This window comes from Netta rufina, assembly GCF_964035555.1.
Source record: "Netta rufina genome assembly, chromosome: 21".
In the NCBI taxonomy this organism is placed as follows: domain Eukaryota; kingdom Metazoa; phylum Chordata; class Aves; order Anseriformes; family Anatidae; genus Netta; species Netta rufina.
In genome coordinates, this window is record NC_140145.1 from 11122404 (window position 1) to 11150198 (window position 27795).

At 48.1% G+C, this 27795-nt stretch overlaps 1 protein-coding gene across 3 annotated transcripts; it reads right to left on the minus strand.

The window, feature by feature from the left end:
* Positions 1-1232: 1232 nt before the first annotated feature.
* On the minus strand, positions 1233-27607 carry AKAP1 (A-kinase anchoring protein 1). 3 transcript variants are annotated; one of them, XM_084299754.1, is made up of 11 exons: positions 27470-27607; positions 12257-13943; positions 10147-10280; positions 8961-9087; positions 8264-8391; positions 6872-7049; positions 6050-6200; positions 5380-5447; positions 3848-3921; positions 2985-3050; positions 1233-2858 (listed from the first exon to the last, which is right to left on the minus strand). In XM_084299754.1, exons 2-11 carry the CDS (start codon positions 13917-13919, stop codon positions 2796-2798), a joined length of 2652 nt encoding a protein of 883 aa, XP_084155880.1. In that variant the 5' UTR covers positions 13920-13943; positions 27470-27607; the 3' UTR covers positions 1233-2795. The 3 variants fall into 3 exon arrangements, with proteins under 3 accessions (XP_084155880.1, XP_084155881.1, XP_084155882.1); XM_084299755.1 differs by having other exon boundaries at positions 27474-27533; XM_084299756.1 differs by lacking the exon at positions 27470-27607 and adding an exon at positions 26676-26772.
* Positions 27608-27795: the final 188 nt, after the last annotated feature.

Below are 27795 nucleotides of genomic sequence, written 5' to 3' on the forward strand. Positions count from 1 at the left end.
GCTGTGAGCAGGCTGCATACGTGGCTATGAGAGGCAGGGAGCTGAACCACCCCATGTCAGCACTGCCAGCAGCAGACAGGGGCACCATTCATTACGCTCCATCTGCTCCAAAAACACCCTCTTTGCTCCTCCCCTCCTCGCTCTTTAAGAAGTCTTTGACTCACTGTGCTGCAGGAAAAACAGCCCTGTGCCCCCTGAGGACCTGGCCCAGGCACTGCTCAGCTGCCCTGGTGTGGAGGGGACAGGGACAGAGGCCATGGTGGGAGGCCTCATGGAAAGCAGCCCCCAGGCTGCCAGGGGTCAGAAGAGCGAGGTCTGGGCTGACACGGGGCCACTCAGCAGAGGAAAGCAGGAGCACAGCTTCGGGCTGGGAGGCAGGAAGCACTCCAGACGGAAGTTATAAATTAGGCATCTCCAGAGACCTCATTCATTTTACCCATAATAAAATTACCACTTTTCAAAGGGGAAAGCCCCTTTGAATGACTTCAAAGTAAGCCCACGGGAAGGCTCAGCTCAGATGCACGCATGCTCAGCCCCTGGTTTGCAGCCAAGAAGAACAGGGAACCAGCCCCATCCCTGAAGCGGCCCTGAACAACCGTATGCACATGCACCTATCTACGGATGATAAAGGCAATACTCTGAGTTTAACATGCGTTGTTCCGTGCAATCCTAGATAAATCAGTCCATTCAATGCCTTCATTTCTTATCCATCCATGAAGTGTAGATACATCCTACTGAGAGAGACGTTACCAACTGCACGGTGCTCCAGTACCAGGGTAAGGACAAAGTGGTTACTGGGACACCAACTCACATCATTGCTCTGCCTGGCTTAAACAAGGAACTTGTCAATACTTTAAAGAGAGGGTTTTATTGCTTGTACAGTAGGAAGACTCCAGTGTTTTGCTTTTTAACACACAAGTGTAAACAAGGGGCTTCCCAAGTCCACAGGGTAAGTTAAAGCTGTTTTATATATGGTGGAATTGAGTACCAGTGCTCAGGGTAAGGCTTTCTAGTAAGTAATTCGTCATAAGATTAAATCCAGTTTTCAGCTCCTTCACAAAGTTTGAAGTCAAAGTTTGAAGTAAAATAAACTCTAGGAGATCTGAAGCTTGACCTTTCTGTATCTGTTGAAAACCCATTGGGATCTTATCTCACCTGCTTATCCCACTAAGCTCCCTTCCCAACCCTGCATCACAAGAGGTCTGGAAATGAAGGCTCTTAGTCATCACAGGTTGATTAAGACAGCTTAAAATTCGAGCTTTAATTGAAATGGAAAATAAACATTCCAAAAGGATATATGTTTTATAGATTTAACTGAGTTACCAAATTTAGTTTTCATTGGACATTATTGCAAACATGAACATTAAATCATAAGCGCCAAATAGAGAACTCAAAAAAAGGATATAATCATACCATATCAGAAGGGATCGGACCAAATGCTTTTGTAGGCAGCTATCCAAACATATGATGTACTGATGCGTTAGCTCACAGGATGTAAAGGCATCCTTGAATCCACCTGAAAAAGGTTGAGGCCTGACTACACCATTTTCCTGGCAAGTATCTTCTCCGCCAGCCATAAATCCCAGCTCAATACATATCTAAAATGATATACATTAGAGGGCATATGTTTAAGAGTATTAAGTCAGCTTAAATTACTTGAGCAAAATTTTAAGTTTGGGATAGAAATCTAAAAAGGAGCAAAAAAAATTGAGAAAACACCACTGCAATATTAATGCCAAATTGTTACTTTTTTTTTTTAAAAAGATCTGTACAGTAACATAGCAAAGAATGCAGTGATCACAATTCAAACCAGACAGCAATTTAAGGGAATGCTAATCCTGTATACAGCAGAGCAGAAACACTCCCCCATTTGGATGCTCCATATATGTTGGCTACCCTAATGCACTCCAAACCAATTCTACCTACATAGGACATTTTGGTGTGAAAAAAAAGTTTCTGTAAAGTTCCCTTTGTTTCCAGTGTTTTTCTTGTACAAAATATTACAATGTTTTTATATATATTTACAGACTTGCACAGCTAGAAAAATACAAATTACAATTGGGCTTGGCAATCAGTTCTTTTCTTTAAATACATATTTCAAGAGCAAAATCATAGTGGTAGCATATCCTGCACTTCAAGCATCTGCACAGAGAAGCCTTCTTCGTTAAGCATATCAAGCATAAAAAACATGACTGCAGTGAGACATGTGCCACAGTAAGCTCAACAAATGCGATTCATCAACCTCCTGGCATCAAGAAGATACAAGATGAATGCAGTTTGTGTACATCAGTGGCATGATATAGAAAATCCATTACTGAATATTAATTTCCTTAATAACATTCATTAATTTCACAGGCAGAGCCTGTTAAAAGAAGGACAATCAATGTAACTTTTTGGAAAAGCAGACATCAGCTTCATGGGGTATTATACATCTTCAACAAGAATGCAATCACAGTTAATATTTCAGGGGCATTTGCTAACTTCAAGCAAGCCCCAGGGTTCTACAAGTTTTTTTCCATTCAATTTTTGAATAGAGGCCAGGGAGGATTTTTTGCTTTAAAGCTACAGTATCTCTCATTATGGCTTTTAATACCCTGCCTTTTACTGAGATGAGGTATGTGTTTCTAGTGAAATGGTAACAGTTGAGCAAAACAAGTTTCAATGGACCACAAAACTCTGTATGCAGGTGTAAACAGATCTTCCTGTAAGAGGTTGCCAAACCGAATTGTAACAGTGCAAAACAGGATTTTTTTTTTCCCTGTTAGGAAAAGGTTGTCGAGGCATCTAGGACATTGCTAGTAGTTGTCAACCCACTGAGCAAATCCTCTTTCCACCAGAGTTCTGTTTATCGACACCACCTGAAGGCAGAGGAAAAAAGAAGAAAGGTGAACAAACCACTAGCAAGAAACACCAAGTTCCTTATCAAGGATTGAGTCTGCACAACCATAAACTTGAACTATACTGAAAAAAGTGCGCCAACATACCTCATCTCCCATCATACTCCACAACTGTATTAGTGGCAGACCTGTTGCATTGTCATAATTTGTGACCTGGAAACAGAAAAACGTTAGCATGCAGCAATTCTGGTTTCCTCCATGATAGATGCAAGGCTAGCAGTGATAGTACTGAAACCCAGGCGCAGGTGTAAGAAATGTAGCTGTTGCCAACAGGCAGATGAGACACTCTGCTGGCAAGTTTGTTGCCCCATTTCTTCAAATCTGTAGCCTTGCTAGAATTAGTGATACATTTGAGAATTGCATTAAACCAAAGGAAGTTAAGGGATTGTCACAAATACTACCAGCTTCCCACTTGTCCCAGTTAGCTTACCGGGATATCTACAGCCACTATTAGAAACACTTCAGAAAAGGTAAGGCCCTCTTTATTAAGATCTGGAAATGCACATGAAAGCCTGTGGGACACTACCAGAAACCTTAGCTTCTGGCCTCTGGCTGGCCAGAGGGAGATCTTGTACATCAGCATTAGGAAGGCATTCAAGGTTGTCAGAGCAGTGCAGGCCCAGGTGAATACTTGATCTGCCAGGCACTTTGGGCTCTGTAAGCCCATTCGGGCACCCATCCTCCTGGTCTACATCAGCTGACAAAAGGGAATATTCACCCCTCTCCTTGTGCATCCCTTTGAGCAACAGTCCCGAGCAGTGGTGATGCTTCACAATGAAGTTCTCAGTCTGTTCTCACAGCTGAGACTTCCCAACAAGAACCTCGCTCAGCAGCCAGGCTTACAGGCTCTGCACTTTGTTTCTGATTAACACACACAGCGTGCTGGGGCAGAAAGAATAACAGCAGCAGTAAAATTATCAACAAGGCTTTTCTGGACAGCTCTCATGTACCTGCGCCAGTAGTGCTGCCCCTCTGGTCATCTCACTAACAGCGGCATCAGCTTCTGATGAAAAGTGATCCTCGTCTTTGGAAAGAAAAGAACAGGAGAAAACAAATTAGATATTCACAGCCTTTAAAGGCCAGAAGGCACTATTAAACTAATCTCGTCTGACCTTCCACATAAGTTAGGCCAGAGAATCCTCACCTACAGTTGCTATAGGCACTTGCTGAAACCAGTCTATTAAGCTGGAGAACACAAGTATTATGCCTGCTGTGTTGCTGAGGGGACAGGATGAAGTGCTTTTTAAAAGCCACTACCCAAGTTAATGTGAATAAGTGACTGATGAATTAGGAAGCTTTAAAATATAAAAGTATTCTTCTTCTGCAGTGCCTTTGAGCTGCCATTAATATTTTGAAGCTTAATAAACTAAGGTCAGGGACCTCAGGACTCCTCAGGACTTTCCTGACCTTGCACTGAGTGCAATACTATATGCAGAAAACTCAAATATTTGTCCCACAGGCTGGCTGGCACCTGACCAATGCCAAATGCATGCTCTGCAAGCACTGGAAGCCCAAATCTCACAACCTGCACAGCTGATGGTGGTGCTGCTGCTAACACCACACACACAATGCAGCAGGAAGCTCATGTCCCAGCCAATGAAGTTACAATCCACACTGTGAAGATGAGACAGGACATAAGTGCTTTTATTTCAGACGAAAGCTGCTTATTTCCTATTAAATGGTTGAAAAATAAAAGTTTCACCTTTGTGGTCCCTGCCCTGAGATAATCTCCAGCAACAAGTGAACTCCCTACATCTCTGCAAATACTGAAGGAGGTAGATGGCCTCAGGCAATGTGTAAACCACTCACCTCACCTCTGCTAGCAGCAGCTTAAACCTTGCTATCTATCTACAGTCTTGGCAGGGCCTGTACTGAAGTCCTGCCAGCCAGAAGCTCCAGTAATAAAACCCAGCCTGACCCCTAGCTTACCCCTTCTGCACCCTAAGGAAGGCCATTTTTTAGATACCAATACAGCAAGAAACTAGGAACCAGGAAACAGAAACCAACCAAAAATATAAAAAACATTTCTAGGCAGTGACTGACATTCCAGTGCTCAGAGGGCAGTCTTTTGAACACAGAATGTACACATCAGGCATTTCAGCAGGAAAATGTCAGGTATTTGTCTAGCAAATTAGAAATCAAGTTCGTATTTACAGTTACTCTACAGCAGAAGGCAGAGTAGTTACAGATGCTTAGTTACACCCTGCCAGACCTGCAAGCTTGCTGTTTAAGAGAGTAATTCATTCTCTTCTTCATGCAGAGAAAAGCCTGGATATTTATGAACTTCCCCTTGAGTCAGACAGCTTGTGCCATACTAGCTGATTCAGAAGAAAAATATTTCTTCCAATCCTTGCTTGTCACCTAAAGGCCGCACTTGCAATAGAAGAGAGAAAGTTTAGACCAAAGCACTGCTTGCATGTAGCAGGTATTCATTTAAGCCTGCAGGAGGAGTGCCAACAGTAGCTCTCAAGAGTTCCATTACCTGGAAGTGGCACCACGTTGTCTAGTAAAACTTCTGCTCCTTGGAAAGGTAGTGTTACAAAATCAGACCTTAAAAGAGAAAGAAATTAAGAACGTACCTTTAAATTACTTCTGTATTCTTTAAGGTGACATTGATTAATTACACTAACAGGAATTCAGTTTAAAATTGATGACAGTCCAAAACAATCAGACTGTTCTTCCACAAATCTAAACAGCAAGAAATTGTCTGATTACCACGTCAAATTGGATTGGGCTCCAACCAAAGATCACCTCCATAATGCAGGCTGTGCTTCTTACCCCCCAAGCCCCTGTGGGTTCTTCATAGGGCAATCGAGTATTTAACGGGCTGGTATACAGCTCTGACAGCCAGTGAGGGTGAGGCATACAGAACTTCAGTTTTATTCCTAACTCAATCACACCCTTGGGACTCCTGAAAGCATCCTTCTGCATCCATGTGCTGAAGGGATAGAAGTTGCATGACTTTTTCTCAAGGGGAGAAGAGAAATTGCAGGAGCACAGTAAGCTCTTAAGAAATCCACGCCCTCTGCTGGGACAAGTCATTCTAACACTTCCCATTTCAGCAGTGAAAAACCCTATTCAAACAACACGGATGCCTCTGATGGAGTTTCAAGCCAGATATTGCCTCAGGCTACAGAAAAGGAGCTAGAGACCTGATTTGTCTGAGTGTGTCAATCTTCACTCTATCATATCCTCCATAGTCCACGTATCTGATCTCCACTTCGCTGCTCTCTTTGATGTAGCCAACAACTTGAGCCCGCCACCATGCCCCATCCAGGCCTGGAGCTGCGCAGATAATACCAACTGCAAAGCACAAGAGCACGGAGAGGCTCAGCATTAGAAGACTTCCAGAAATCAGCACTTCTCACATTAGCAGTACTGCAGTTATCTACTGAGAATCAACAGCACTTCTTCCACTGCTTTTATCTTCTTTCAGCACCACCCACACCCCCATCAGATAAGGCCTACAGGTGAGACAGAGGTGGGTTTTAGTCTTAAGTCTCTGCCAACATGACGCTGTTCTATGCAGGTATACACCTCTGTTCCAGCCTTTGATCACCAGCAGTGAGGTCTGTCTCCAACAGGAAAGCAAGTGCTAATAACCCCTTCCATGTGATGCAGCTTCTGCTTTACACTGCGTCCCAACAGCTGCACGATAGATTCAGAAGCAGTTCTACATTGTTAGCAAAAACATACCAGACACTAAGTTAATTAGAAAGAAACTGAGACGGATTTGATCTCATACTGAATTTCAACATGCAACTAAGTGGCCTGGGACGCACTCCAGAGATGAGTGGCATAAGAAAGTAAAGCAACATCTGTACCCTGACAACAGCTTGAGAAGCCATGAAATGACAAGTGAAATATTCTCATCTACTGAGAGACTTCCCAAACCTAACCCAGGAGCATTGGGCTTTTGTATGACTTCAGAGGAAGCCTCAACTAAACAACTTGTGAGCAGCCAAGTTACTTGCCTTCTACAGGTGTTGGCAGGGTTGGAATTCCAGGTTGAGAATAGCAGACATACATCTGCTGGTCCAGGCTACGCAGGACATGGAAAGTGGGGTGCGTATGTTGCTGTAGAAACATGTGTCCTGCATTGACTTGGTTAGCCACAACCACTTCTACAGTGACTCCATCTGGGAGCATCAACTGCCACAGGGAGGAGAAAAATACTCATTAGTGTTTATTACAACACAAGCTTCAGTCACATTAGACACTCAGAGCAACTCCTTGTTCCGCCACCAACTCCTGAGGCTAACAGACACCAGTGGGAAAGCACTAATATGATGATAATTCACTTCCAAAGGCTGCTTTGGATCAGGACCAGGAAGTACTCAGTGTGCTCAGTACTATGCTGTAGTACAGGAAGTCAGATTTAGGGAAGGGCCCATCTTGTATACAAAAAGACTATCAGCACAGAGCAGCTGTAGGACTTATTTACCCAAGAGATCAGTGAGCAGAATTAGCAATGATGCAGGTCAAGTCATATTACACTATCAACACAGTACAACTGCCTTACCCACAGAGCTTTTAACACCAAGGTAATCTCCATGGGGACTGTCCAAGATTCATCAGAGGTCTCATTTTAAAATTAATATCCCCTGCCTGACAGAGCCACTGTGTTGGACAACTACATAGAACACAAAGCATTATTGTGCACAAAAATATCTAAAGTACCTTTAATGTCACTAAACTCAGTTCTCCTAAATAAAGCCCGTCTTTACATCCATGGAGACAGTTATGTGCAGTTACTATATACATTTTAAATGTCCAATGCAAGCAAAAGAGTGTTTCTAAGCATCTGTACAGCACAAGAAGCATGAAAACTCCTCTGGAACACTAATGTGAAAGCCTTCTCTAAGTGCAATTAGATACCATTAGAAAGTAAAACATTTTGAGAAGACTAGCTTCAAGATTTAGGGCAGTGTCAGTAATGACAACAGAGCAGTGTGACATTTTGATCTCTCAGCAAGTGGCCCCTAAGCAGAAGGGGCAGGCAATCCAACCAGCTCTAACCTGAAGTGGTATTTCCTCAGGCAAACCTCTAGTCTGGAGGACAAAGCCTACTAGGCCAGATGTGCAATTACATGACATTAACCCCAGCCTGGTAGAACATTCTGCTACATCTCCCAGTTCTATTTCCGTTCTACGTGTAGCAGAACAACAGGCAGCTAATCTCATCTGTAGCAGTTACGCAAGCTGGACAACAGGTAACCACACAGATTCAAAGGTGTTTTGAGGGAACCTCTGAACCAGCATGTTGTTACTGGTAAAGGGCCACGTGGCCATGGCATGCTGTGATGGCAGTGACCAACAGCAGTCTTCCACCCTGACACCAGGGCAGGCAGCAAGCTGAGGCTTACCCAGGAAGTCATAGGGAGGGAATGAAGCGTCAGCGATGGTGGAGGTGGAGCATAGATGTTGGTGAGACTTAGCTCTTTGAACTTCTTGCCAATAAGGCTCAGTGCTTTTTCTACATCATGCTGGGAACCTGGAAAACAAAAATCCAGTAGAAGATCTGTTACAGAAATATACTGGGGACACATGTCCTATGAGAAGCTAGAGAACACTACAGGAAACTTTCTGGGCTACACCAACAATTTAAGAAGTTTTAATAAACTGGCCATGTAATCTGATGACTGGATCAACATGAGCAATGCAGGCTTTTAGGCCCCAGCTTCAACAGCTTTAGCCTCCAGGGTGACCTATTTCACAGTACTGGCAGATTTTTTCAGCTGCATTTAGTCTATCGTTCTTCACAATCAGATTCCATTGCTGATACACACCCCATAGCTCCTCCCTTAAAAGCCAGAAGTCATCCCACAAAAGATCTTATTTTTGTTATGAACTACAGCTGCTGAGGATGCTACACTGCACTCTCACGTCTAGAACAGAGGGTTCACGTGCTAGGCTCAGCATATACCTCTACTGTAACAGCGTTGTCTGTGAGCAGAAAAGTTTTATAAAGCACCAGACTCAGACTGTACAACTGTTCTGAAATCCTTGCCCATCTAATTACAACCAACAAGCTAGGTATCAGACTGAACAGAGAAATCTCACCTTCAATGTGACAGATTTGGAAGTCATGGGAATAAGGTAGTGTTGAGATATAAATTTTGGCACCAGATGTTTGCTTCAAGAAGCTCACATACCTCCCTTGTTTGCCAATCAAGCGGCCAACTAAATGCTTCATGGAAGAGAAAAGAAAAACTGTCAGGAAGAGAAATACAAATCAAACAACAACGCTCTCCATGCCTTATTTCACCCACATTCCCAGTTCCTGCAGTGCAAAGAGCCAGGCAGGATGAACACAAGGTAACACCATCCCAGTGCAGACTTCAGTTGGTCTGTGATAAGTCAAGGCAGATATAGATCAGTAAGTGCAGCTCATTTTAACAGATTTATCTTTATATCTTGCAGAAGAACATAATCCAAAACAGAACAAAATCAGGCCCAGTAAATGCTACTGTCTTCCCACAGTCAGTGAAATCACATCCTCTCCCAGTCTGGACTTCTCTTTTAAAGGTTAAAGGAAGGAAAACATGCTATATTCATCTTTCATTCAAAATATATACTATGCTGCAGCAATTTTAAAGCAAGCTAATTAGCCTGGTTTACTCCCTTTCTAATCTATCATGCCTATTAGGCTACATAGCCCTGGGGCAGCTGTGCAGGGTGCACTCAAGGCAGCAGCACATTTATCCTACCAGGAGATGCAGTTTCGCTTTACTGATCATCAGCATCCAGATCTGCTGAGGAGCAGAACTGCAAGAGCAATGACACGTCTGGCAGCCACGAGCAGTTTTGCATAAAGTTGGAAAGAAGGGATGAACACAGCCCTAAGAACACATCCTCTCTCTTTATAATGACCCAAAAGAAGTCTCATTATGAAGATGGAGATGCAAGCAGCTCCATAGAATAGCTCAGATCAGCATTCAGCTTGTGAGGAGTTTAGACAGGCAGTTGAAACATCCCTCCTACGTAGCAGAGAAAAAAAAATCTCTCTAAATGGGGAGTAATGAGTTTAACACCCGGTGTTACCCTGGGCATAGCCCTTACATGCCTCTTCTTTACAGCAGTGCACAGCCTCTTCACTCCTGTCGAGTTGTAACAGGAGCTAAACGTTTAAATCCTTGTTTATTTGTTGATCTCCTTGGGATTGCACTGAGCCACTACCAGACTGCAAGAACCAGAAGATCACTATGTAGGGCAGGGCGAGAAGCACGATGGGCTGGTGCCTGGTTACCTTTGGAACCTCGATTTCCCAGATAGTGAGGTCAGACTTGCTGGATTCTCCTCCTGGCTTAGAGTTCTGGCGAGTTGCTGTCTTCCCCAGCGCACAGCCACTGTCCACAGAATCCATGCTATTTACATCCGAACCTACAAAACACAGGCACCTATCAGCACTCAGATAACCCACACAATTAACCCAGCCACCATACACAAGGCCATGAAAATATATCATTTAATACAAAGGTTAGGTTGAGCTTTTCCCATGGATTCATGCAGGACGGTCCTGTACCAAGCTGCAATATTTCAGTAAGAGTCAAGCCCTATCACGCAGTTTACTAGGAGTTTCCTTTTGTTCCCAGAGGAAAACCTGAACACCTCTGGGAGTGCAACAGAAGGAAATTCAATTCCAGCAGGAGCCTTTCAAACAGTGACACCTTAGACAGCAGAGAGACAAGACACTAAAAGTCAGTGTTACCAGCTGAACGAGAGCTCTAACATCAGCACAGAGCTGCTGCTCTAGAAGGATATTTTGCATTTTCTGTATGGCTTAGACAGGGCTCATCACAGAAGTTCAGCACACCAGGAGGGGGGCACAGAATATTCATCTGCTCACCGCGCTGACATCCCATTCCTGCCCAAACAGGGGCTGCACGTGGAATTAAGAGTGTCAGCTGTGCTCATATTTTGCCTCTTGCCCAAACTTCTCATATGCTTGAGGAAACAAGGAACCTGAGTTGATCTATGGTTTGTTCCCAAACCATCAGTCAATATCAAGGTGGTTTCCACTTGGGAAGGAGAAGAACTAAAACAGCTTCCTCCTGCCCAGCATATCACAAGACTGGTCCTTCCTCCAGATGGACAGGCAGGAACACGAAGATCATCTCCTCCTTGTAGGCATTCAGACCATCCAACGTAAGACCAAAAAGAAAAAAAATCCAATAGCTGCTTTACATTTGCTACATCTTAGCTAGCAATACAGCACAGATGCCTAGAAAGTCAAAGGCAAACAGTGCAGCTGTTTGCCACAGCACTTCTAGACAAGGAGGAGGATTTGAGTCTCAGAGCTGGGTGTGAAGGTCAGCTGTAGGACCTCTTATCCAACACAGACACATCAGCAACTTTACCTGTGATATCCCCTCTCCCTAGCCTTCAGCTGTCTCAGCACAGACCTTTTAGCCCCCGTCATCACCAGGCTGCACAGCACATTCCCATCACACCAGCATTCACAGCAAGACAAAACTATTTTCTTCCTATAGTTACTCTCACTAGTCACAACACTTTGTGGGTTTAATCCTTAATTTCTGGCAAACTCAGTCCATGTCTTACAACAAGCAGGATCCCCACTACTTTGCAGCAATTACAAAGGCATCCTGTCATTAAGGGCTGTTGGCACCACAGGGTCCTATAAAGGATTTTAACATCCATCCCCAAGGTCACATGGGTCAACATTTGCTCAGACAGCTTTGTATTCTGCCAGGCACACATCATCCAGGATCTAGAAGGCAAAAACAATAGAGACAGATGGAGGAACTCTTTGAGCATCACTGCCTGTTGAGATTACTTGGCGTGCACCTACCCTTCCAAGGGAGAACAGGCTCCAGGGTAATTGGTCTGCAATCAACTGATTTTATCATGATTTATTAGAGTACTTCTTGGGTTCATGCAGCAGCATCCCAGAAGGCCCCACACAAGAAGAGATTAGATCCCAATGCTTATAAGAAGCTGCCTGATCCAAAGCAGAAATTTGCATTAGCACGTCTCAAACCTGTAAGGTGTTCACCAGCCTGACCTATGCCCAGACACGCTCCACTTCACTGGGCTGCTCAAGCACACGCTTCACTTTCAGCAATAAGTTTGTGCTGAATGGGGACCAGCCCGTTCACCCTGTTGCAAAATATGCTGAACATCACCTAGCTAACACCAGGTACTACAGAGATGGGAATTCCGACAGCAGATGCTCAGAGTAGTTATACCCACCTGAACAGGGGGCTTAAATATTCATCTGCTGGGAAAAAGTTAAACACGAAGAGGATTTATCTGAACATGGTAGTGAAGCAAGGGGGATTCAGCACATCAAGTGCTTGTTCACCACACTTTTGTATGAGGTTTTTCAAATCTCTTACCTCCCGAGTGATCTCCATCAATCTCTGCTGTCCAGTTACTGTCCTGACGTGGGTCTGGCCCATCTTCCTTCAGCATCCCGTTACTGTATGGCACTTTGCTGTCTTCAGGGAGCTTCGGGGTAGGAGGCTTTTCACTTGGTACCGAGCTCTGCTCAACAGAAGTGTCTTGGGCTGCAGATGTGCTCAGTAAGTCCGAATGCTGGCCTGATGTGACAGACAGTGTTGTGTTCTGCAGCGGGTCCTCTGCACTTGTCGCACCGTCAGATGCACACATGCTGCACCCAGAGTCCTCCATAACCAAGTGTGACTTTCCCAGTGACCCTCCATGGCTTGCCACAGGAGTCCGATCGACTCCTTGTGACTCACCATGCACACAGTTCTTTACCTGACACTCTTTCGTGTCTCCCTGAACAGGGCTGGATAAACAGCTGTGTGTTAAACAGCTGGAACACGTCACACGCTGATCACATTCCTCCACCTGCGTGGATGTCAGCACCGCAGCACTCTTAGCAGCAGCGTTCTCACCTCCTCCCACAGCTTCTGCTGCAAGCACCTGATCAGAAGGAACAGTGCTTGCCCTCTCCAGAGGCCTCTCGACTCGGCTGGCTGCAGCCTGGCAGATCCGACTGGACACATCACTTACAGAACCAGACAGCACTTCCTCGGTTGCTGCCAAAATGACCTTAGAAATGATCTGTATTGCTACTTGCTCAATTTTCTCAACTTCTTCCTTGTCCAGACTCACTCCTCCGATCCTCTCTCTTTCTAATTCATCTCCTTTGGGCTGCGTGTCCTCCTGACACACAGGTACAGTACTGCCACTCAACTCAGACATCTTTTCTTCCCTGGACTGCTCCAGACAGGCAGACTCTGAACTATCCGGTAACATCCTAATCGCGGAGTCCTGGTGACCTGATACAACTTCAGCTTCATTATTGAGAAAGGCTTGTGGGGTATTGGCTTCCTCCTCCAATCCCAAGTGAGGGGCTGTCACACGGCCAGCATCCGATAGCACAATTTCTGGCATCTGGCTTTCCTTAGGGGGCTTAAATGAAGAATCATCTGACTGCTCTGCATTGCTGATCTCCTCCGTGGTTCCCAAAGACTCCTGCGTCAGTGTCACGGATGCCGATGGCTGCTGATCTTGGTTTGAACTAGAGCCTGAATCCTGTTCAGGGCTGACTGCAGCACTGCTGTGACACTTGGAGCTCTTTGAGACCAGAGGGAGAGAAACACAAGCAGGGACACTGCTTTCATCTTGAGATCCTAGTATTTCTAGTTTTTCACTGTCGTCCTTGACGGTGCTGGGCTGAGTTGTCGTTATTGCTGGGGCTGGAAGGTCCCGTGAGAAGTCTAACCCCTCGTGAGACTGATGCAGAAGAGAGGGTGTCATCGACCCTGCCGGCAGCAGGGAGGTCGAGGTCTCGTTCTCTGGGCGTTCCTCTTCTGAGGAGAGAGGCAGTCTTTGAGCAACACGTGCTTCTGTTTTGGGTGATGAATCATTCTCTGGCAGTTCTTTCTGCTGCTCTTCTGCAATGGCTACCACTTGTCTGTTATGATTGCTCGGATGCTTTTTTCTATAGGAATAGATCCACCAGCAGCCAAGAAGTGCCAGCACTCCAGGTATGGCGTACGGGAACAAAGTGCGAAAGCGCAAAGCCATTTTACAAAGCCTCAGCAATTAGACCTAGAAAGGGAAACAGAAAACTGGTATTAAAATAGTCACATGAAAGGTAACAGGAAGGCTAAAGTTTCATAAACGCCGTGAGCTATTTCTGTTAGCGTGGACAGGCTTGTTTTCCAGCCACTCTTCAAATTCACGTCTCTGCTCTATCAGCAGGCTGTGGAACAATGGAACAAGACCTTTCCCTAGCAGTAGGGATATCGGGACATTTCTCACCAGTACGTTTATCTTGGCAAGCAGCTTCACCTTGCCTCACCTTTGCAGGTCAGTACTACACACAAGGACAGCATCCAGCACTGCACACTTCTCCAGCAGCAGGCTGCGTTCACAGCACAGCTGCACCACAAACATCCAAAAACTAAGCCTTGATACACCGCAGGTCTCCCCGGTTCTCTGCCTGAAAGGCACATCATTCTCAAGAGTTCATAGATGGACACCACACACTCATCTCTTAAATACAGCAACTAGGTCAAGCTGAACTGCTCTGCAACCTTCTCATCTACAGTGTTGCAAGAGGGTGGTGCGTGGGCACAGGACTCAAGCCTGCAGTTCAGTAGGTACAGCACAGCAGTGTGCAGCTACTCCACTTTTTTTTTTTTTTTACACACACAGTGAAGGTATTTCCAAACAGAGTGCCTGCAGCTTCATGAAGCGAGTGTCTCCCAATAACCAGAAGTCCCTCTAAAAGACCTCGTACTTTCCAATGGAAAACCAACACAGCTATCAGAAAAAATTCCTGCTTCCCCACCTAGCCATTACCACCACAGGATGGGTGTACATTGAAGACCAAGGGACATTAAGTCCAGTCAGAACTCGCATGCCCCTCCACGCCATACAGTAATCAATGGATTTGCAAGCTAAGCAGATGGGCAGTAAGATCAGTGTCAACGCGCCCATCTGCCTGCCGCTTGGTTTCTGGTAAAAGAACATAGCTATATAAAGGGAGCGCCGCGGCAGTAAATCAGGTCACAGTGCTAAGAAAGGCAAGTTACCTCCCCTGGAAAAACGAACCCCCCAAGCCAAGGGGTGTCACAAGACCAGCTGGATATGACCACATTGGACAACACGGACAAGAGAGAGTTACTCTGCCCTGTTGCGGAAAGATGCCAGTGGATACCAGCAACAGGAGGCTCTGCAGGACCAGCTCCTGTGCACAGATGCCCAGGACATGTATGAAAGCTGATATCGACGGTTTAGTGACAGATGAGGGACAAGATTTACAAGCTTTTATGCGGCTACATGGACTGATATAACATGGGAAGGCCTGCAGTTTAAGATAGCTACAAAGACAGCAGCATGCCAAGGACTGGAGGAACATCCTTGTGCTTGCAGACATTGCTACCCAGGCCCTGAGAAGCACATAAATGCCTGGCTAGTTAAAGTGTGTTCTGAAACAGCCACAAAAAAAAACATCTAACAGCAGCTTTTAGAGTCAGAAATACAAGCGCAGTCAGTCACTGAGCCAGGAGGTAAGTGAAAGAGCTGGGCACTTGTAGGGCTGTTGGACAGCCGCGGCAGTAGGTGCATGAGCCGAAAGCCAGGAACTCCAGAGGGGAGAAGAACTCACACATTAGAATTCAAACCAGGCCAGGAAGAAACATCCATCTGAGAAACCAGTTTCAGGTTACTTAGGTTTTCCTACAGCTTTACACATCCAATGCGGGCTTTGCTCTGTACTTCACCTTCCCGTGAAGGTTTGTGTTCCTTCCTCAGCCTGACCGCTCCCGGGGAGCTTTCCCACTTCTTTTGCACAGGGAAGAGCCCTCACCCCCGCTGAACCCTGCCTGCTGCGGGGTGACCCCAGCAATGCTCCTCCACATCTGTCACCCCCCACACCTCACCCAAAGTCCCTGCACAGAGCAGCTTACACTGGAGCACACCCGAGGCCGTGTCTTCAGCCTGCCAGGCCGTTCTGCATCGGGTGCACTGGTGTTTCAAAATGCCAACACCACCCCCATGAGGCAAGAGGCCCCCAGGCCTTCTGTGACTTGTAAGTCAGCAGGTGGGAGCTGCAGTGAAAGGTGCTGGTGGAAGGCAGTGGCGCCTGCCCCAGCAAACCTCTGCCATCCACATTAAAAGGATCCCAATACTTATTTTGTGAAGCTTTTTGAAGAGCCCCAAATGACAGAGGACCGAGGTTCAGTTTTTCCAGGAGAGAAGCACGACTTGCAGTCTGCTTAGTGAAGTGTTATTTCAGTTACTTCAATTTCACAATGCATTAGAGGAAAATCAAGCAAAGCAACTCCAAGTGCCTTTAACACCACGGGAACTGTGGCTGGGTTTAAGCTGCCAACAGCTTGCAAAAGCACACAGCTCCTGGTGCAGCACATTACGGGGGGCAGCAGGATGACCTTGAAGCTTGCTTATACTACCGAAGTGACAGCCGTCATACCATCACTAATGGACAGGCAAGAAGAGATAATTTAGTCAGGACTGCTCCAGCAAAGGACATCACTCACAATGTGCAGGTTTCATGCCAATTTCAGACAAGTACTGATAGATGAATAATCTCCTGCCTTTGAATGACTGAACTCCCAGCAACAAGGACCTCTTAATATTCAGCAGGTGATGCTGTGCTCCCAAACACAAGTTGGGAGCCTCAGCCTGCTGCACATGCTTTGCAAAGATGCTGGGAATTTCGGGAGCACCTATCCACACAGGGAGTGCCAGTGAAGGAACGCACCCTGACTGCTTCAGCGATGGCTCCTTCTAATCACGTTTCGAGCACAAAGCCAGGGAATGGTGTGAGACCCGGGTTGCACTTTCCGAGCACGCAGCCCTCCGGGCCCCGACACACCACATCCTCCTCCAGCGCTGCTCGCCGCCAGGGAGCTGTGTTTATGCTACGACCAGAATCCAGGACACGGGCACACTTCTAACATGCTGAACAGAATCTCTCTTAATTGCAGTTTCAGCCTTTTCTTAAAAAGGGTTCTGTGGCTTTTTCAGGCACCAAAACAACTTAGGAGCATGCTTTCATGTCTATAAATAGACCAGAAAGCAAGATGGCACACTATGCTTTGCCTCTTCTTTGCATTAGCATGCTGCTTGGATAAAGACAGACATCATTATGAATCAATTCCACCAAATTAGTGAGTGTCTAGGTCATTCCAGCGGCTCGTGCACTGCCTGTTCTCAGCTGGGTCAGGGCATTTGCGCCCCAGGTCCCTGCCGCTCCCTGAAGACAGGCTGCTGAGAAGGGACCACGACAGGGTTTGTCAGAGATGTGAGGCCGTGTCAGCTCCCTCCACAGCCCTGCCTGCTCCAGTGCTTTCCTGCTTCTAGGCCCAGCTGGAAGTGCTCCCTGCCCAGCAGCACAAGGCACTTCAGCATTCCCAACAGGTTATGGCACGGGACCTGCAGGAGTGTGCACACTGCTTGGGCACCCTGGGCTGCTCCACTTCCAGTGCCACTGCAGATAAAGGAGGCTTTTTCTGCACTCTGAGGACCGAGGTTTGACCTCAGACCCCTGCTTTTGATAATCCTACTGCAAACTCTGCCCCTCCCAAAGGGCAAGAGAGCTCTGTGCACCTCAACTCAACAGCCAGCCAGCAGACTGTCAGCCAGACAGGACTGGAGCTGCAGACACACTGCACCGCCCTGTAGACTCGAAGGACAGCCCACAGCAAGCTGTTTCCAAGAGTGGTAAGGATGGGAAATAGACATAACAGCCTTGTAACAGTGACATTAGTCTAGGAAAAGCAGTCTCGATAGAGACACTACTTCAGCATGCAGCTCCAAAGTTTGGTCTACACTAAATTTACTAGGCTGGCAGCTGTTACTCATCTGACTTTCAAGAGGTGAAAGCTGCCTCTCTTACTGTAGAGCACTTGCAAACCCTTCCCTGCCTGGATGCTGTTGGCACTCGCATCGCAGTCATGCTCCTCCATTTACAAGCCTCACCGAGCTACACGAGGCAGTGCTGACATGCCTTTCCTTAAGGAAAGCCTGCAGCTGGAACAGAGCTAAACACTTACCCACGTCCCCTGAACAGCCCTGCTGCAGAGTGCTTACAGTTTACATTTTCCCTGAGCAGGAATTAAAGCAAAACACAATGTGCCTGACGATGCTTACATACAACGGACTTTTCTCCAAACAGGCCTCGACTTTTGCCAGTAAGCAGCAAAAATAAAGATTGTTTTCAGGAGATAGCAAAGTCATAGAAGTGGGAACCACCCACTGGAAAAAGAGTATTATCTAGTTCTTTTCTAAAAGCATATTTCTTAGACAAAAGAAGACAATCAAGTTAGTCTGTCGACTATGCTTAGTCTGCCTCCACCGGAAGAGACTTGTTATCAGAGCAAGTACTCTGACCACAGCTTCCAAATACATCTCTGCTCCGGGGCCCCAGTCTTCATGAGGAGCTCCTCATGTTCTAGCTGGGTGACAAAAACATGCCTCCCTCGAGCTCAACCTGAGCATCCAGGTCTCAAATAATCCAATGTTTGCTGCAGATTTTTCACCTCTTCCTCCAGCCACACCTTTCCACCACAGGAGCAAACAACTTTATCTGAGCTAGTTTGGATGCCAGCCTCACCTCCTCATTTCAGTTGTTAGGACTCGGCAGTGAGACAAGTAAATAATGAATATCCAAAATCATGACTAGAAAGTTTCTTGCTCAATCCCAAGTCAGAAGGTAGCTACAGACAATTTAAGAAATCCTGTAACATCTCTAGTACATCATGAATGAGTTATCAATGCTGTTCTGTGCAGGCAGTTGGAGCCTGCATTCACTGGACAGTCCTATCAACATCTTTCACATGAGATACTTCCAGCTGGCTTTATACAGTCAGGTCTGAAGATAAGCTTTTGGTTAATGGCAGCTTCTGAATGCTTCCTCAAACAGATTTGACAGTGAGGGGAAAAGCAATACAAACCTGTACAATAATTTGGATTTAGTGTTTCATTTTTTTAATTTGAACTTGGTAATTAGAAAGGGTGAAGTCTGCGCACTGCTAAGACAAAAGGTTCACATTTATCCTCTGCAGTACAATGGCACATTGTGAGCCACTGCTAGCACTCATCTGCTGTCCACTTAAGTTTGTAATTAATGCAGAATCACCCCACAAGCTGTCTCTCAGGCATACCACAAACTCAAATTAAAGCCCATCACATAAGCCCATTCCCAGCAAGCTTCCCTGATTAAACAGACAGCCCCATTATTATCCGATTCCCTATTTAGTTGCACCAACTGCACAAACAATAGTCCCACACAGCGCTGCAGCACAGGAGACGGTAGCAGGATGCCCCACAGAGGGACAGGCCTGTCCCAAGCCTGGCAGACAAAACAGTTCCAAGCGTTCTTTTGAGTACTGTTATCGTTTAAGATAAGACCTTCCCTCTTCTGCAATATTTAAAGCAGTGGGGATTGGTGGTTTAGCTGACTGCTCCTTGTGGAGCTCCTTTAATTTCTTGGTTTTAATTTAGCTAGTTTCAGCAAGAGCTGCATTACACTATCAGCGACCGTGCCAAATGGGAAGTCCACATCCTTCCATCAGCTAGGCCGGGATGTGAGGCGGCGGTTCCGCACGCGATGCCAGCAGACATCGCAGCGTGCCGGCCTGGCTAGGCAGCAGCCAGCACCCACAGGCAGCTCCCGAAGCAAGTGTGACAGGAAGGCTCTGCCGGCCTGGTTTTGGCAGGCTGGCTGTAATGTGGCTTTTGATGTGATGCCTAGAAGATGGCTGATTTTTAACCTGCTTGACTGAACGGTGCCAGAAAGCTTGCAGGATACAGCACCGACTTCTCTTCTGCCTCCTCTGTGAGAAAGCCCCTGAAGCCCACTGCCCAACACGTTCCAGAGTGACAGAACCCCCTCCCCATTGCTAGTCTGACAGCCAGTTCAGGCATGCAGGGGCAACGGGATCATTTAGGCACGCAGGGAAGAACGCCTGGGGCTCTCCTGCCAGCAGCAGCGCACAAAATGGCAGCTTGTCAAGTCACATGGCCTCCAGCACTGCCAGACCGCAGGGAGCCCGGCCTGCCGGCCTTCGTGCTCCTGGGGCAGGAGCAGCCTGCGGGGGAAGCACAACAACCCCAGGGTCTGGGACCAGGGACAATCGGTGTGCAGACACCAGAGCCAACGTGAAGCACTGACGCCTTGGTGCCATTCCCCAGGACACAGGGCCCCATACGGTCCGGCACCAAAAATAGAGCCGAACCAGCACTGAGCTCGCACACTGTACACGCTCGGCCAGCACCACCAGCCACTTCCACTTCCTTCTGGCATCTCAGGAATCCAGCCTAAATGTCACACCTTACTTCAAGGCAGAGCCACACAGCTGCAGCCAGGACACGAGACTTCTCCAAGCAGCTAAATAATCCCCTCGGTAGGTCAGGATGGGACTGGGACAGTTAGAGGAAAGGAGGGGGCAGTCGGCTCCTCAAAGCTGCATTCTGACTTGATTTATGGAGAACTGCTGGTAAAGACAGTGAGATGAGGACAAGAATGGACACACGCTCGCCTACCTTAAGAAAAGTCTGAGGACAGTCAGCTTGTTCACATTAGGGTCCCAGAGCAGTTTTAAGCCACCTTGTTTCTCTAGCCAGGACAAGCAATCCTTCAGCATGCACATCCTTATAAGGCCAGAAATGTTCGCAGCATGAGCCTCACGGAGAAGCCAGATAACTCATCCTTACGGCCTGAGAGGGGAGCTCAGCAGGCTGCTGCTGCAGCTGATTTTCAGGGCACAAGGAGGGTTGTTCTGGGGGAAAGCTGCTGCGAGGCCCCATGGGGGAGAAACACACACAAGCTGCAGGGACCGAGCCCCGCAGGGACGTGCCCTCCCGTGCCGCTGCTCCCGGCCTCCCCCATGTCTCCCTGGCCCGGCACCGCAGAGGTTACGCTCCAGACCCTGCCGGCAGGGCGAGCCAAGGCTGGAATTAAATACCGGCCTGACGGATCGCAGAGCGAGCAAGCAGGCAGCTAAATTGGAAATGTGGCTTCGAGAGCAAGGCCAGGACGCCTCCCTGCAAGCCCTATGGTTAGCGATACAGCACTCGGGAAATAAATACTATCTGGGTGAAAGAGAACTGGACAAGGCTGGCACAGTTCAACTACATGGGACCACGTGAGCTCTTAAAATTTTCCATGCTAAAAATAACCAGGAGCAAGTGCTCTGCCTTATAGGAGGCATATGAACAAGAGCTGACAAAAACCTAAAGAACTGGAATCCCTACCAGTAAGATTTAGGTAAAGGAAACTACCACACAGGACCAGCCACAGAAAAACTTACTTCACCTATACTTAGCATAGGTCCCATTTTCAACACTGCACTGAACTGCCACAAGACAGCCACCACCCAAACTGCAGCTTCTGTAGAAAGACACAGGTGGTGAGCCTGCGCTGCGGGGACCTCCTGCCTCTGCCAGGTCCCCGGGAACCTCCGTGGGTGGGAGGCTGCAGGTTCAAACAGGGGATGGAAGGGTGCCAGAACCAACACCGACCTCACAGCACAGGCCCGTGAAGTCACAGCGACCTGCCGCATCACCTGGCTGCCAGCCCTTGCATCATCACCCGCTCGTGGTCTCTGTGGTATCAGGCAGCCGCAGGAATTTGTGGCATTTCAGATTCCTGCCTTTCCCACCACTTCCTCCTAGGACAGCCTGGTGCACCCGTCGGAACAAACATCACCCAGAGGTGAGAGCTCAGGAGACATGACTCAGTAGCAACAAACAGCCAAAGACAGGTAGGAGCCAGGCAAGCAAGATCTCAAACTGGATGGTACTTACTTAAAAAGAAATAACAGGTGACTTTCTCTTTACTTAATTAAAGTGAAGAGTTCTGCAGCAATTCCTGCCTCAAACACCAGCACTGGGAGACAAGAACAGCAAGAGATACTCCTTAAGCAATACCTTCTTTTTACAGCCTAGTTAACATTGGTTACACAGCTCATGAAGCCATCTCCTCTGTGATGGAAAGCTATTAATGAAGCCACCCTACAACCTTACAGTATTAAGGAACCAGCAGTCCTATTTGCAGAGGGATAAATTATGGCAAGCAAAAGCCTGAAAAAGCTGGTTGCTGTAGACCTAAACTAGAGCACTGGAACAAGAAACACCACAAACACCAGGCTGTCTTTTATCTCTAAGATAAAAACTGCTTTCAGTGTAATCAGCTTCACTGATGTTCCTACAACAGCTCACTCCCCTCCTTCACAGCTGAAGCTGCTATGCTGACAGCCCAGGCTTTATTAATATTTCATTTTACAGTGGGAGAAAAGTGCATGGAAACAGGGACTAAGAAGTACCGGACCAGCAGAGCTCCTCAGCTCAAGCAGCAATATTTCTAAGCCAAAACAGGTCTCAGAGAAGTTTGTATTTACACTCTCACAAGCAGAGGTTTACAATAAAACTATCAGTCTAGCCAAACTGTAGGGGTTTTTTTTGCAGGTGTATTGGAAATCGCCAAGAAGCTCATACATATGTGAACAGCAAGCACCAGCAACCCTTGCCACCTGCACTGCTGCATGGATTAATGCAAGGCCCTGAGCTGATCACACCTGCTATGCAATAAGCCACAGGTTACACTTAGTAATTAACATTAACCCTATCAGATTATCAAGCTCCTTACTTCACTTTATATCTTATTACCTTTCTGCTCCAATCGTTTCATTATTTATAGTTTCCTCAGCCAAGCTAGTGTGTCCCAGTGAATCCATCTCTATCACAGAGAAAGGCAAGATCAATTTTTTCACTGCTTTGTCAGGAAGATGTCTCAGACACAGAAGTGAACTTCACAAACAGTGCCTGCACTGTTTTACTATTACCACCTCGATCCTGGCTATTCCTCAAAATTGGGTAAAGTCTGCCACTTTGAGTCTGCTCCAGACACAGATCCAGACCAGATGTCCTATTGCTTCGAGCTAACCAGAAAAAGTTTAGCATGTTGGCTAGAGACCACATAACCTTTCCATTATCAGCCTGCTTTAAACAGCAGAGAAAAGTCCTCAGATTCAGCCCAACCCACTCCGTGCACAGATATCCCTGACTGGGGACTGAGCAGCACTTCTTGCAGCCAAGAGGCTGAGGCTTCAGGCATTGCTTTCCATACCCTGTACCTTCAGAGACCCCTGGCCAGCTGACACACACAAGAACAGCTTCCTCCTCACCTGCCTGGAGCCCACTGGGACCTGTCTGGTGTGCAGAGATAAGCAGCAGTCAGCATGGCTGCTCTGGCTTGGCCCTGTCCTTACTGCATCTCCCACATTATCGTGCAGGGGTTTTGTGGGGTCCTTTCCAAATGTAGTTTCTTTCCTCCCCGACACACCTACCAGTCTACATTCAACTCTTTCTGAAGCATTTTTCACAAAATGCTGAAGAGAATGAGTCGTCTGCAGGACAGGCAAAGCAGCTTTTATTATCTTCATGATCTACTGCCACATCATGAACATCTTCTATTAATCCAAGTTTTATCTTTCACTCTTTCTGCATGTTCACCCAGCTTGGAGAATAAAATAAATTATTTTCTGGAACTTCTGAAAAATTGCATCCAATACTTATGGATTTTGCATCTGCTTCTCTATCAGTGAAACAAATGCAGCCCTTTCTAAGGACAACATGAATGCCCAATACAGGTGCAGCTTATAAATGAAAATTTAAGCAATCGGTTAAGGTAAAATGCCTGGCATCTACACTGATTTTCAAGGAACAGGCATGCATAACACCTAGGAGCAGAAATTAAATGAGCCAAGTGCTTCCAATATGCTCTGCACACAATAAAAAAACAGACCTGAATTTTCAAGGAGACAGAGCGGTGAGGTTTACATCACAAGGCACTGATATGGCTGTAGGAGACAGCGAGAAGAGGCAGCGCTGAGACCAAACAGGTATCTGGGGAACAGCATCCAGCCGGCTCACTAGAAAGCATACTGCACACAGCAACGAGACCTTGACAAGCAGCTTCTCAAAACAAAAGCTGGGCTAAAACAGAAAAGCAAAAAGTGGTGTTGTTTGGTTAGAAGCCTCGTGCCTAGCTTGCTGCAAGTAAACCACAGGAGTGCACAGAGAGGAAGGATTTTGAATGATTGTGAAAAAAGCACTATATTCATCTACATCAGGAGGGAACAGCAAAGGCTTCACTCAGATATTTAGACTGAACAAGCAGGAAGATAACTTGTAGCAAGCTTGTTAATGCACACAAGAAGTTACACAACATACTTCAGACCTAATCAGAGAGAGCCAGGCTTCACTTTGATCTGTATTACAGTAGCACTTACAAGCCCTCACCCGAACTACCTAGGGGCTGTTCCCATACACAAAACGGCTTTCCCCTAAGATTGAAGGCTGCATCCTTCCCTTGGCTTTGGCAGCCCGCTTTTAAAGAACAAAGTGAAGGTAGGCCAAGTGACCTTCCTATAATCACCCAGAGCTGGAGGAAACAAGGAACAGGTACTCCTGCCAGCCAGCAGCCCATCCTTTTTACGGAATGATACAGGACACTACGCTCCATTCAATCTCAAACATTTTAGAGAATTGGTGTTTGTGTTTCTGCCCCCCTAGACACCACAGAACTCTTCTAACCTCACATTTCAGCAGAAGGCAGAACACAAAGCCAAGCTCACAAAGGATGCTCCTGATTACAGAAGGGGAGAACTGCAGAATCACATGCCTGAGTTTTATGAGGAGATTTCTCTCTCCCTCTCCAATCCTTGTTCCAGAAACTTGAAGCTTCCCATTCACTGATTTATCCCCACACAAAGCTAAAGCCCCCAATACAAGAGGCACATGCAGATCATGAGCTTTTGCTAGGAACTGCTGCTATTTATACACAGGGAGTTCAAAACCAGCTAGAGCACATGGTAAGTTTCTCATCCTCATTGCCAGGTGGCAGTAGAGGTCAAAGGCAGTTTTCCCCAGGACCTCTTCAAGGTCTACAAGCAGTGATTTGTAAAATAAAGAACGATTTTAAAATGATCTTTCATGAAGTATTCAACTCTGCTATGAGTAATGTACTGGGGCTGTAAATTCAGTCTGTTTCCACCTAGGGCACAAGATGCAGCAGCAGAAATATTGAACAATCTGTGCAGTGGGCAGTAATAAAACAGCTGAAGAGATTGTCTGCAAAAGCCATGAGTGACATGAAAATATAACACCTTCTACAATTCCTGTAAGGAGCAAACTCAATGGCCTTAATTTTCAGGAAGCAAAGCACCTGCTAATGAACAGCTTCTTGCAAGCATCTCAAGGTGGCTGCCCCAAGTGAGTAACTTCACCAGCCAGCCATTTGTGCAAAGCGTTCCAGAGGAGCACTGTAGTTAGAAGTCAGGATTTTAAAGAGGCTAGTCATTAGAAACACTACACAATTAGAAGTAATTAATGGTTTTTAATGACTTCTAGATGTTACTAAGGGCATGCGGGGCTACCAACCCTAGCTTACTACAGTCCCCTTGGACACCAGAAATATCTTAAATCATTTTTTCACATCAGTTAAGCACACATGAAAGATGAGAGTCAGAGATAAGAGGGGTATGTTGCTTTAAAGCACTACGCTCTTCAGATAACTCTACTATTGCAAAAACACGCTTGCTCCCAAATACACCCCGAGTCAGCCTGCAATGTTTTCAAAATGAACACAGGAGTCTCAACACAGCAAGACAACTGCTGCTGGCTCTGAGCAGCTTTGGCTCAGACCTCAGCACACAAACTCCCGTCACAGCCCACTCCCAGGAGAATCTGCAGGAGCCAGGCACCTGCGTACCCGGGTGGGTCTGAACCACAGGTACCTCCACCTTACACCGTGGGTGGTGAGGGGAATTCCTGCTGTCTAATTTCAGGCACCAGGGAATGGCTACGGAAAAGCCAAGGCTTTCTAGGCAGCTGATGAAAGAGAGGGAGGTTTTCAATGCAAGTATCCCAAAGCCTCTCTAGAGAGCTTTAAGGAGGAATCTGTTTTTTCAAACAGGTGGCTGAACTTGGCACAACTAAGGAGAACACACCTAAATAAGCAGCACCTATCAGAATGTAAAAACATGTGTTCCTGCAGCACCATCCCATGCAGATCCTGCAATAGTAGCAATTGTTTTTATGTCTGACAGCAAGCCATTTGTAGCCCTGCTGTACAAGGAACTGTACAGCCATGATGAGAGTCACCTGCCTGAATCCCCCAACACTGACATTTCATGAGAGCTTTCAGAAATCCTTCAAAACCTCAATGAAACAGGAAACAAGGTGTCAGATGAAGTGCCAGCCAAGCGGTACCAGGACAGCCAGTGTCACAACGCAGAGGTGGATTCGAGGAAGCTCCAAGCACAGCTTGAGCCCTCCAGGCTCCCTACTCCCTTTAACTTACCAAAAAACTTTAATTTTTTTTCAGAGCACCAGGTGACACATACAAGCAAACCAATGAATCAAGAGTTAAACCGTATGATCAAGCTGCACTGTCCTTGTTCTGAAAGTGTCCAGGTACTCCGAGAGCACCCCCTGACAGGTACAGCAGTCCTGCAGCCACCTGTGCAGCATTTCACCCCTTACCCAGGAAGATCATTAAAGAACGAGGTGAAATGACTTGGTCACCCAGGGACTCTGGCCGAGCAGCGAGCTGAGCTGCATTGCTCTGACAGCTCTAGCACACGCTACCAGGACGAGCCCTACCTGAGCCCTACCTCCCTCGCCAGGGGCTGTGCCACTCTCCATAGCGCCATGTGCTCCTCCTCAGCTGCGCTGCGCGCACGCTGCGGGCTGTAACTCGGTAGATCATTCACAGGCACAAAACAAACAGGAGAAAACTAAAGTTACCTTCTCCCGAGCCTACTTTCCCCAGCGACGAGCCGTTTCCTTTCACCCGAGACAAAGTCCAGGGCGCCTCTGATAACACCCCGCAGGTGCTGCTGCGGCCACCCCAACCTCCGCAGGCGGCAGCGACCCCGGGAGCGCAGGAAGGCCGAATTACCTCCCCCGCTCCCATCCCCACGACCTTCACTTGTGCTCAGCAGACCACGGGCGGCGGGGGGCGGCTTTCGGGGCCGTTCCCCACCGCCGCAGGCAGCGCTCGCCGCCGGGATGCCCCCGAGCCGCCTGCCAGCCCCACGCGGCGCTGCCCGGGGAGCGCCCAAAGCCGGGCCCGGCCCCGGGACCGCGGGGCTCGGCCTCTCCTCGCCTCGACAGCGGGGAAACCACCCGAGCCCGGAGCGCTGCAGCCCCGGGGCCGAGCGCTGACAGCGGGGCCGCGGCGCTCCCGAGCCGGGCCGAGGCGCCCCGAGCCCGGCCGCCCCCCTCCGCCTCTCCCAGCCCCGGGACCCGCAGCGGCGGCGGCCCCGGTGCGGGCCGGGCCCCCCCCCCCCGCCGCCTGCCCCCACGGGAGGAGCGGGGCCGGGGCCGGGCCCCGGGCGGGCCCCGCCGTGACCTCGGCGCCGGGGTGGCGCGGCGGGGCCCGTGCGCGGCGGCGCTGACCTTGGGCGAAGCCGCTGCGGCCTGAGGGCGGCCCGGGGGGGGGGGGAACGGGAATGGGGACGGCACCGGCAGCGCCCCGAGCCCCCCGCCCGGCCCGGCTGACAGCGGGGCCCCGCCGCTCTCCGCCGCACGGTACTTACTTACGGACGGACGGCGCTGCCGGTCCCGCAGCCGCCCCGGTGCCGCTGCCGGTGCCCGTCCCGGCGCCCCCCGCACCCCCCGGTGCCCCACGTGCCGCCCGGCCGGGCCCCCGCGCTGGGACATGCGGCCGCGCCCCGCCCCGCCCCGCCCCGCCCCGCCCCGCGCCCCGCGCCCCGCCCCTCTCGCGAGAGCGCCGCGCAACGCCCGCCCCCGCCCCCCTCCTCCTCCTGCCGTGCGCATGCGCGCTCCGAGCCCTGAGCGGCGCCTCAGGGAGCGCCTGAGGGAAGTGAGGGGGGAGCTCGGTGCTGCGAGCAGCGGGACAGGG

Coding starts and splice junctions, on each gene's coding strand:
- AKAP1 (XM_084299754.1), bottom strand. CDS start 13,919: ATGGCTTTGCGCTTTCGCACTTTGTTCCCGTACGCCATACCTGGAGTG. Junction 9,088..10,146: donor GGGAAATCGAGGTTCCAAAG/GTAACCAGGCAC, acceptor TCTTCCATGAAG/CATTTAGTTGGCCGCTTGAT. Junction 8,392..8,960: donor CCAAATCTGTCACATTGAAG/GTGAGATTTCTC, acceptor TTTGTTTTCCAG/GTTCCCAGCATGATGTAGAA.